General features: G+C 48.2%; 1 protein-coding gene across 1 annotated transcript in view; it reads left to right on the top strand.

The window, feature by feature from the left end:
- The window catches only part of VILL (villin like), a 58,416-nt gene that overhangs the window by 16,719 nt on the left and 29,646 nt on the right, over positions 1 to 12,051 (top strand). Inside the window, exons 3-4 of the mRNA XM_006120573.3 lie at positions 4,629 to 4,703; positions 9,228 to 9,424. Coding sequence (XP_006120635.2) covers positions 4,629 to 4,703; positions 9,228 to 9,424 — 272 coding nt within the window. The remainder of the gene's footprint in view (positions 1 to 4,628; positions 4,704 to 9,227; positions 9,425 to 12,051) is intronic.

Raw genomic sequence — 12,051 nt, 5'->3', positions numbered from 1 at the left:
GTTCCTCAAGGACGTACTGGTATGAGGAGAAACCAGCTGGGCCACCGGAGAAGTGTGTGGCGTGGATTCTGCAGAACCTGCAGGCTCATGCTGCAGTTTAGCAAAGCAAAACTCTGTGTGTGTGTGTGTGTGTGTGTGTGTGTGTGTGTGTGTGTGTGTGTGTACATACACACTTAGGACAGATTGCGTAACCTGGTGTGTTAACCCTATGTGTACCAAATGAAGTGAATTCAGGAGGCCACAGTCGCGGGGATCACCTGCCTGCCTGAAGTTTTCTATCCTGCCCATCCCCATGGTGTCTGGGCACTGACTGCCTAGCAAAGTGAGCAGCACTGAAATGTCGCAAGGGGTTCTCCAGCATGGAGCGCCACCTCTTGTCAAACCCCCTCTCCCACCACCACACCTGAACATAGGCCAGGGCTGTCCACGGGTTCCAACCTTGCCCGGCGACTGCTGGAAGCTCTCCACCCTCTTGCCGGGATCTCCAGGTGGCTTTGTCACAGAGCTGTGAGCTTCAAGAGGAAGCGCGGAGCAGGAGGTGTGATGACCCCTCTGAAACATAGTAACAGAGATGTAGCCATGTTAGTCTGGTCTTGCTGAAACAAAAGACAGGACTATACAGCACTTTAAAGACTAATAAGATGGTTTATTAGATGATGAGCTTTCTTGGGCCAGACCCACTTCCTCAGATCAGTGATAGAAATGTAGCCGTGTTAGTCTGGGGTAGTTGAAGCAAAATGCAGGACAATGTAGCACTTTAAAGACTAACAAGATGGTTTATTAGATGATGAGCTTTCGTGGGCCAGACCCACTTCCTCAGATCAAATAGTGGAAGAAAGTAGTCACAACCATATATACCAAAGGATACAATTAAAAAAATGAACAAATATGAAAAGGACAAATCACATTGCAGAACAGAAGAGGGATGCGGGGGGGTGGGAAGGGGGAGGAAGGAAGGTAAGTGTCTGTGAATTGCTGATATTAAAGGTAGGGAGAGTGGGATGTTTGTGAGTTAATGGTATTACAGGTGATAATTGGGGAAACTGTCTTGGTAATGGGTGAGAAAGTTCAAAGTCTTGTTAAGTCCTTGTTGGCAAGTGTCGAATTTTACAAAGACCTTTTACATCTGCACTTGAAAGGGAATCCTCTGAACTGTCATTTATGTTAAAATTCGACACTTGCCAACAAGGACTTAACAATACTTTGAACTTTCTCACCCATTACCAAGACAGTTTCCCCAATTATCACCTGTAATACCATTAACTCACAAACATCCCACTCTCCCTACCTTTAATATCAGCAATTCACAGACACTTACCTTCCTTCCTCCCCCTTCCCACCCCCCCGCATCCCCCTTCTGTTCTGCAATGTGATTTGTCCTTTTCATATTTGTTCATTTTTTTAATTGTATCTTTTGGTATATATGGTTGTGACTACTTTCTTCCACTATTTGATCTGAGGAAGTGGGTCTGGCCCACGAAAGCTCATCATCTAATAAACCATCTTGTTAGTCTTTAAAGTGCTACATTGTCCTGCATTTTGCTTCCTCAGATCAAATTGTGGAAGAAAATTGGCATGACCATATATTTCCCTTCCAACCTCCGTGCTCCTCCCTCCAAAGCAGGATTGTCCCCACAGTGCATTTACTACTCAGTCATTCACTGGGCTTTGAAACGCCCAAGCGCTGGGGTCGACTCTCCACCGTTTCCGCATGGAATAAGTAGTGGATCACTTTGTCACAGCCTTTCTCCTGTAGTCACCTCCACCCTTGGTTCCTTTCTGGCCTTATTCCATTGCTTCTCATCAGCCATGCTTCTATTTCCCTGCATACGCCACGCCCACCTTTCAGCTACTCGTTGGTCATTGTTTTGAGCTCTGTGTGGTTCAATCATTCATAGACGAGAAGCAACCAGTATGTTCCATCCACTCTATGGTCTCCAGGCCATAGAGTTTCACCCAGTGACCCCTGCACTGAGCCCAGACACTTGGCTTTGCCTCATTCTTGCAGAAGGGGGATGTGATGTGAGGACCCTTAGAGATGGAGAACAGCTCCTCTTGGTAGTCTGTTCTAAGGGCGAATCCCAGTTTAAAACCGTGTGCCTGCTCTCTAACCTGAATTTGAGACCTCTCTTGATTGCCTAGCTCTGTGTTGATAAAGAGGCCCGATACAGAACACACCATGCCTGGGAAATTACAATGTTATGCCCTTGTGTGTAGTGCACCCTACATACAGTGTACGCAGTCACTGCCTACACACAGGGCACGCAGAAATTAAGCTCACCCAGGTCTGTGCTCTATAAATAGCGAGTGAGTCATAAACCACACATTATGGGTCTGAATTTCATTCCCAGGGAGTTTGCTGGGTTTCATATTCCTGTTTGACGTGAACTGAAAAACTCAATGGAAATCTGAATGGAGCCCAGAAATCCATACCGGTTGTTCTTTGCTAATCTGGGTGGGGGCACGGGGAGCCCTTAATGTAACTGCCCCCAGGTGGATTTGAACCTGCGATCTTTGGAGCTTAGTAGAGGAGCTGCTGCCCTTTGAGCTAAAAGTCAGCTGGCTCTCAGCCCATGCTGTAGAGCTCTCTAGTTTTTATCTGTTGCTGTGGTCGAGGTGCCACTGCATGGGACAGTGAACCACACCAGGGCTATGTCTACACTAGTGGTTTCTTGTGCAAGTAATATGCAAATGAGGCTAAGCATGGAATATCGCCGAGCCTTATTTGCATACCGAATGAGCCAGCATTTTTTTCAGAAGAGGCTCTTGCACAAGAAGGAGCGTCTACACTGCCCCCTCTTGCGCAATGCTGTTCTTCCTGTCAAGGAATAGGTGTTTGAGAGGAGCTAGGAATGCTCCATTCTGGGATGGCGCTGCCCCACGAGGTCAAATGCCCCAGTCAAACCCTCCCGTAATGGCGAGCCTTGATGCTGTGCAGGCTAACAGCGGGGTTTGAACTTCCGCAGTCACAGCATGGGGCTTTCTCGCTTGATTTAAAGCACTAAAGGCCTGAGTCAAAGCCTCACCAGTAGGACTTTACCGCTGCTGCTCATCATAGGGAAGATGAGATGTCTGCTGAGCACTGGGTGGCTTTATTGTTTATTCCTTCCCCCATTGCCTCTCTGAGCTGGGCACTGTCCAAAGAGAGCATGAGACAGTCCTAAAGAACTTACCAATTAACCAGACGGGGGTGTGGGTAGGAAAGAGGGAGCATGAGGGCATGCAGCATACGCAACAGCAACTCGAGGCAAAGTCGGGTGTTCCAAGTAGTAGTCTACAGCTTTTCCCACAAGGCCACACTGCCCTCGAAGGGAAGCCATGTACTTCCACAGAGGCACCAGAGTTGTATAGATCTGTAATTTTTTGAATGGTCCATTAAATCATTACGGGAAAATTCAGCCGGCACTTCCAGGCTTCACCTAAAACCAAGTTAAATTTGCCGTCCATCTTTATCCCGCCTTGAAAATTAGGGATGGATTTTCCTAGCTAGGAGCCTACCATTGGCCCTGACTCACCCCCCACTACAGCAATTTGTTGGACACATCATCAGTGGCTTCCCAATAGCATAGTGACGGGTGCTGTGTCAGAGCCTCGTGCCCTGCAGCTCAGAGCCAAAGTCTTTGGGCTTGCTCTGTCTGTAGGTTACACACATGCTGGGAATAGTCTCCAGTGCCTGTCACCATAGGTGACGAGTTATATGGGCCCATGGTTTGGGCTTATAGCTGTCCCAGCCATAGGGCAGACCAGGGCAACTGCACTTCGGGGGGTCCTGTGTTTCAGGGAGAAGTGGGGGGCCTGGCACCATCAGCAGCGAGCAACCTGTCCCAGCTCAGCCCTGCCTGCCTCTTCCCAGGCCTGCTCCTCCCCCTCCCTACCCACATTCCACCTCTTCTCCCAAACCCGCACCCTGACTCCTTCTGGCTTCCATTCCCCCACCCCAAGTGATGCCAGGAACCAGCAGAGCAGAGCTGGACCCCCCACTAATCCTCCAGGCCACCTGGATCCCACCCCTGCAATTCAGGGCCCCTCAGGGTCTGGAGTACGACAGCTGGGCGGGGAGCATCAAAGGATTGGGTTTGACCAGCGGGAGTGTCTGGGTAGGTGGCTGGAGTTAGAACGTGTGGGACTCTCAGACTTTCTAACAGGTTAGTGGTCTCCTGGCCAGCCTGTTCCTTTCTGTGAAGGTGTAACCCACACACCTAGTATGGGTCACTGTCCCATGCAGTGGTACCTAGACCACAGCAACAGATAAGACCAAGAGATCTCTTCAGCCTGGGCTGAGCTCCAGCTGGCTTTTAGCTCAGTGGATAGAAGCTCCAATACTAAGCTTCAGAGGTCCCAGGTTCAAATCCGTTACAAAGGTGAACCCAGTGACATAGACCGTGCAGCAGAAAGACAAGGCAGCAATGGCTCTTGGAGCAAGACTCTAGGGTGCTTAGTGTGAAATCCTGGCTCCCATTGATTTCAGCAGGGCTGGATTTTGCATCTTTGCTGTTTCCCTCTCTTGAGCGCAGCTTAGGGCCATATCCCAAGGAGAAGGGGATACGCCATTTGTCACCCTGCTAACTCCCTGCAGTATCTTGTCCATGCATGTTGTGCTGATGGTCGCCCTTTCCGATTTCTTGCAGAAAATGAAAATGGTTCCTGTTCCCGAAAAGGCGTATGGGGGCTTTTTTGAAGGAGACTGTTACATCATACTATATGTAAGTAAGTTCCGCAAAGGTCAGTATGTCTGGCTCTACACTGTTTCATTAACCACCCAAGTGACTACCGTGTGCCCGGTTCCAGCAGCACCATGGGAAAACGTAATTTACTCACCATCCCTACTGCAGCCTGAAGCAACTCTGTTGCATATTCCCTCTGAAAGAGGCCAGAGGGGCAGCAAGAGGGAAGGGGGGGGACAGGTGGGGGGATGCATGGAAAAAAAATCAGCTTTGCTATGGCCTCTTGAAATAACTCTCAGGCTCTTGCTTCTGCTGTGTGCTCCTTCCAGGGATCACCAAGGTGAAGATCTGTAATTTGAAAAATGACGGCTGCATTTGGAGTGTGCCAAGGTAGCCTGGTTTTGGCTATACTTTTTAAAAGGACCTCGTTTTCTGGGGTTGAGGGATCCACCCTTTTGTGAGAATCAGGCCCCTCTAAGGTGTCTCAAGTTGAGTTCCTAGAAATTCTGGAAGCCAATATTACTGTTGGGTTTTGCAAATGTCGGCATGAGTGAGTTGCCCAGGGTCTCACACAGAGACAGAGAGACACCATGCAAAGCAGAGCTGGGAATAGATTAGAAGGAAGGTTTCCTGTCTCCCGTCCTGTGCTGCAATCACAGTATTGTTCAGGGGTAAGAAAACCAGAAGAGGAATCAGGAGCCCTCGTGAGTTCACTCAGAATTTGAGCCGAGCTCACTTGAAACTTGACCCGAGCGGTCTGAAGGCTGAGGCCCTTCTGAGAAGCTAGCCTGAGCACCTGACTTGCAACAGCAGAAGTTCCGGGTGATAGTCCAGGACAATGCGCCGGATCAGGGCTTCTTTATCCCTCCCCCAACTCTTCTTCATTTGCACAGATCACTCCAGGTTCCACGGAAACCATGGTGCAGGGCGTGTTGTCGCAGCCCCTGGCTTAAAGGGGTTTCCAATCTCCCCTTCCTCCATAGCCCCGGCAGCGAATTGGGTAGATCCGCGTAGTCTGTGTGGGCCATAGGCAGCCCCATCTCTGCCAAGTCCTGCCCATAGTGCGTTACATATGGAAGCTCAGGCAGAGCTGTGTTACCCCAAATCCTGCCCTACCTTCCTTAGGGAGGGGAAGCAGAATTATTCCGTTGGTTTTCCACAGGGCTCCAGTGGACTCCGATGGGTCTCTCCGTCCCGCTCATCAGGCTGATGCAGCAGCACATGGACTAAGCCAGGGTTTATTTGGTGGAGGGGTGTTTGTCATCCCAGCGTTAGAAGACTCAGCTTCTTCGTGCTGGGACATGCTTAATTTTCCAGGTCAGGCCTTGCCTGACTACTGCCTTGCGGCTCCGTGACTCATAGGGTGGCACCCATGGGATCTCCTTTAACAAAAGGGAAGGCTGTGCCTTGCAGCTAGTCATATTTCTCAAGCTGATGCAGGGTTGGCGGAAACTCCGGCACAGCTGTGTGTGCTCTGCCATGAAAGCACGCAGCTCCCATTGATGTCCATGGAAATCTTGCCTGAGGAATAACGACAGAACTGAGAGATTCCCGACTAGAGAGGAAAGGTGGGGCTGTATTGAGGAGTTTATCTACCCTGCAGCGAGACATGCGGCTGGTCCATGCCAGGCAACTTGGGCTTAAGGGGCTGTTTAATTACAGTCTAGACATTTGGGCTGCAGCCTCAACTCTACGACCCTCCTGCCTCCCAATCCAAATGTCTGCCCTGCACTTAGACAGCCCCTTGTTCAAACCTTGAGTACAGGTGTCAGACTTGTAAATGAAACCAAGGTTTGAACAAAGACCTGACCTGGATGGGCTGCTGCATTCCGCACCCTAATGACATAGAGAAGAGAATGAAGAGATGAGTGAGGGGGGATTTGAGAGCAGCCTTCAACTAACTTCCTGTAGGGGGGTTCCAAAGAGGATGAAGAGGGGCTTTTCTCAGTAGTGGCAGATGGCAGAACAAGGAGCAATGGGCTCAAGTTACAGTGGGGGAGGTCTAGGTTGGACGGGGTGGCCCGTGAGCATAGGCAGACTCGGCGGTCGCCTACGGCGCTGCCGGTCCGGGGTGCCCGATGATGATGTCATGGGGCGCTTGGGCGCCTGATGATGACGTTATGGCCATTGACGACCGTGCAGGCAGGGATGCTGAGTGTGCCTTCTGCCTGGGGTGCCAGCTGCCGCAGCCGGTCTCAGGCTGCTCCTGAGGTTGGATATTAGGAAAAACTATTTTACTAGGAGGGTGGTGAAGCACTGGAATGGGTTACCTAGGGAGGTGGTGGAATCTCCATCCCTAGAGGTTTTTAAGTCTCAGCTTGACAAAGTTCTGGCTGGGATGATTTAGTTGGGGTTGGTCCTGCTTTGGGCAGGGGGCTGGACTCGATGACCTCTTGAGATCTCTTCAAGCCCTAGGATTCTATAAAAAGCTAAACACCTGGTACTTACAGCCCACTCTATTAGCCTCATTTAGCACAGACACTCTCTTTCCCTCCCCATCCCCTCTCTCTCTGCTATTTATTTGTAGCCTGGATCCCTTACTCCATTCATCTGAAGAAGTGGGTTGTGCCCACGAAAGCTTATGATACCATCTATTTTTTTTGTTAGTTTCTAAGGTGCTGCAGAGCTATTTGTTGTTTAAGTTTTTTCAGTTAAAGACTAACATGGCTACCCCTCTGAAAAATTTTCCTGTTCTTCATGGGGACAAAGCTGTGTGGTCCAGGGCAAGTCATGTGATGTCTAGTACAGGTTGAACCTCTCTAGTCCAGCACCCTTGGGATCTGACCAGTGCCGAACCAGAGAATTTGCCAAACCATGGGAGGTCAGTATTATCTAGCAACATTACCAGCACTTCCACTGCTTACTGGACTCTTAGAAGACAGATAGGGGTAAATTAGAGCTAAGTAACAGCCCAGAACACTGAGAGCCAGGACTGGTGGCTGTAAACAAATTTTATGGGACTGCGGGAAACTTGTCCACACCCATGATAAGTGGACATCAGGCTAACGAAAATCATGCCAGCCCACAAGTGCTGCTGGACCAGAGGGTGCCAGACTATAGCAATAAAGCTCTGAGCTGCATATAAGGTTGTACATTAAATGGAGTGATTTCACTGCCGATTGAGCAACTAGATCTAAAAAAATCAAGTTGCTCTCTATTTGGGCTCTTAAACCAGTGTTCACCAATGTTATCTAAGCACTTTTCTCAGAACAAAACAGATACACAGAACTTAGCCTCAACCCATGCTATAAAATGAGTCTCTCTTCATTTTCCTCCGCAGTGGATGTTGGAGTTTATCATTGTGGGTAATGAAAAATGCCCGGCACAATTCACAAAACACCTGCTTCCAGAGGGTTTGGTTTTTCTCTTTAGGCTATTTGGCTTTGTTACACAATAGGAATCATAATGGAAGTTTAAGAATCTCAAACACACATATATTTGCTCCTAGCTGGAGCTTGGCCTGTGTTTGAGAGTCGGTAGGGTTTCACACACCACCGGTAGTCACTCTGTATTTATTGTGGGTGTATCATACGGCTGCAAAATCATCGACTCAGAAAATTAGGAAATGCCAGATTTACCAACATCTCATTCTGCCACCTTGTACTTGATGAGCCAGGGATCCTGTGGGGAAACACAGTGTGTGATCATCTAATTTATGAATGTATCTTAATGCACATGCATAATAGCATTTGAGCCAAGGATCTGAAAGTAGCTAGGAACACGCATTTAATAACCAATAGAACACTCATCTAGCACGAGAGTAAGGGCAGCTTGCAAGCTTCCACACACAGACCCTGACCTAGGCTAGGGAGGGAAAAGAGGGGCCTAGTGGTTACAGGAGCGGCCTGAGGCCAGCCCATGATGTCATCATCGGGCGCCCGGGCCGGCGGCACCCTAGGCAACTGCCTAGTCTCATGGGCCACCCGAGTGGTTAGTGCTAGTGGGGTGCATGGGATTGAGGCCTTGTTCTGCCACAGGCTTCGTGTGTGTGCGTGTGTGTGTGCGTGCGCGCGCGCAGGTCACCTCACCTGTGCCTCCATGAACTGGGGATAACAACATCTCCCTACCTAGCAAGAGTGTTGAGAACAAATGAAGATTGTGAGGTACTTAATCACTACAGTAATGGGGCCATACACACATAACAACTGAACACATGCTAAAGTTTTAAGTATGTGCCTAAGTTTCATGAAATGTTTTCCTGAATCAGGACCTCCCAAAGTCCTTTACAGCTCAAATCCTACTTCTGTTGAAGTCACTGGCAAAATTCCCAAGAGCTTCTGTGTGGTAGGGCTGAGCCCTAGTAGGAAAGCTTGACCTCGGGCAGGTTTTTGCATGGAGAATATTAAGGGTAGATCTTGTTTTCGATGCTCGGGGATCCTCATTGACTGCATGGGTGATTTTGCCTGCACAAAGGCTCCGTGATCTGGTTCTAATTTATATACCAGGTCTCCCTTGTCAGAGATATTAGTCACAAGATGCCAATCACACATAGTTGTCCTCCTTCCTGGATTGCAGATACACATGGTTCCACTGACCTCTCACTACTGCTTTTGTGTTTCCCAGAACAAGAAAACCGCAAATGGCTTCATGACGGACTTGCACTATTGGATAGGGAAGGACTCCTCTCAGGATGAGCAGGGCGCTGCGGCCTTCTACGTCACCCAGATGGATGACATGCTTGGGGGGAGCCCAGTGCAACATCGAGAGGTGGAGGGACATGAGTCCGAGGCCTTCAAAAGCTACTTCAAAAATGGCATTATGTGAGTGATGCCAAATCTGCTGCAAATAAATAGAAACTGCCAGGCTGCTCCAAGCACTCTGGCTAGGCTGTAGGTCTGGTCACAAACGTTAGTTAAAAAAATTGCTATTTTTGGAAAAATTGAAAAAAAAAATCACAATTTTAAAATCTGGACATTTTTGACTAGCCTCATAGTTGATCAAAATCAGGAGAAATTTTCATAAACTCCTCCCTCGATTTTTAATCCCCAATTTTGAAATGTTGAAATGGGGAAACATTTTGCCCATCTCTACTAAATCCTTTCAATGTTTATTTTACATTGCATGGACCAAAATCTCCTCTTCATTAAAGGCTAGTGGGCCTGAATCTCATCTTGGGTAACAAGGCCATGTCGTTAGGACCTTTGTAAAACCATCTCAGCCATGGGCGTCTGGTGGCTTAGGCGGGTGAAGGCTTTGCCTTCCCAAACTTCCAGCCTGGCCCCACCCACGCTCCGCCCCCAGAATGCCTGCGGTAGTTGTTCTGGGGGTGGAGTGTTGCTGTCCCCAGCACCTGCCCTCTCCATGCTCCTGGCCTGGGAGGCAGGAGCGACACGGTCTCCTCCCTCTCTGGTCCACCCTCTCTGTGCTCCTGGCTGGGGAGGCTTGGGCCAGCCTCCTCCATCCCCAGATGCACTGACTCCCCATCTCAGCACTAGGAACAATGGGCTGGAGATATTACACTATTACACAACTCCAAAACTCCATCTTTTCTTCCAAAACAGAGATGCACATTTTCTTCCCCAAACTCCAAAACTGCATCTTTTCATCCCAACACTTGGATCAGGCCTTAGTGGGAGGCCTGATCCACGCATGTGAGGTGTTAGGTTGTGTAAAACACATGATGATCATGATGGGGTGCCACCCATCCCAGGCTTTGCAGATGCATCCCTCAAGCCAGGAAAACAACTCAGGAATTTTCTGGTTTCGTTGTCATTTTGGGATGCGCCTGTGTCTTCATCGTAAAGTTGTGTCAGAAGGAACTAACGGCATTATACCTTGTGACAAAGTTGTGGGGCAAGAGAACCCTAGTGTCGAGAAGCACCTCACTAGCACCTGCCCTTAGCAAGAAGCAGGGATCATGGCTCCGTGTTCACGTCATACCTCCAGGCGGGGGAAGTTAACAATCCAGCCAGCCGTCTAAAGTCGGTGATGAATCTTGGTCATGTGGCAACCAAGGCACGTTGCTCATCCCTCAGAAGCAGCAAGAAACAGTCATCAACAACAACATCAAAACAGCTATATTGAGTCAAGCCAATGGTCCATCTAGCCCAGTTTCCTGTCTTCTGACAGTGGCCAATGCCAGGTGCTTCTGAGGGAATGAACAGAACAGGGCAATTATCAAGTGAATGATCTTCTATTGTCCGGTCCTATCCAGCAGTTGTTGTGAATCAACAACCTGAATCCCCTACTTTCTGGCAACATGAGCACTTCCACCAACCCCTACAGAACAGGTCAGTGATAGGCACCCACTAACTTCTGAGCATCCCTCTGGAGCGCTCAGTCCCTGTTTCAGGGAGCATTCATAGAAGTCTCGGATTTGCTACTCCCAAAGGAATAGTACACCCAGCTTCCTCGATTCAACTCAGCATCGCCCCTTTACTTCACAGACAGCTATCTAGAAAAGTAAAGTCAAGTGGGAGAAGGTCAGACTATTGGAAACAAAAGGTTGCATTAAAAAATCATCACACACTTTCCAGAGTCTAAACTTAACTCACAAGACATCAACTAGGAGATGTCTAGATGTTGGCATTTTTAACTACTTTGGCGGAAGGGCTCTCTCATCCCCAGCTCTGTACGTTCATTGTACTCCTGAATAGCTGGTTTGTTTTTCCTGCAACCTCCATAATCTATTGATTTGAATTTTGCTCAGACAGTAAATAGATGTGCCCGGTATAATATTTAATTGACATGTAAACAGACAGCAAATTATTGCTTGCCTGAAAGAAAACTCATTATTCACTTTCTGATGGATATCCCTTTGTCACAGACAACATAGATCTCAATCTATATACATAACTCTTTATACAACATCTGTATGTACTCCTTGCAATGGCTATGATTTAAATTAATGGCAATTGCCTATCTCCTAGAACTTGAGGACCTTGAAAGTCATTGAGTCTAGTCTTCTGCCTTCACAGGACAAATTTTTGCCTCAAATCCCTAAATGGCCTCTGCAAGGATTGAACTCATAACCCTGGGTTTAGCAGGCTAATGGGCAAACCACCAAGCTATCCCTCTCCCTATGATGACCACTGTGACACAAGGCTTTATTAGGAACCTTACATGACATTCTTCTGAGGCCTCAGGGGATCCTAGTATCCTATATGCCGTTGGCTTTCAGCAGTGCTTACCTCATAGTAGGGCCTACAGTCAAACATTGTGATGCACATGTCCCACAGCACAAGATCAAATAGCTTATGCCATGAACCCAAACAGAAAGTGGTTTTAATTAGGAGTGTCAAATTTTTTCCTTCAAAACTGTTTTTGAATGGGAAATTAGCTTAACACATAATTTCCATTTGCCAAAAGTGTCTGTAGAAAATTTTGCTTTTTCATCAAAAACAGAGCACCTGGAAACTGAAATATTTCAGGTCTGAAATGCTTCTCA

The sequence above is a fragment of the Pelodiscus sinensis genome, chromosome 2 (genome assembly GCF_049634645.1).
Source record: "Pelodiscus sinensis isolate JC-2024 chromosome 2, ASM4963464v1, whole genome shotgun sequence".
Classification (NCBI taxonomy): Eukaryota; Metazoa; Chordata; order Testudines; family Trionychidae; genus Pelodiscus; species Pelodiscus sinensis.
The sequence above is the reverse complement of the archived record's forward strand: the minus strand, read 5'-3'. Positions and strand labels throughout refer to the sequence as shown.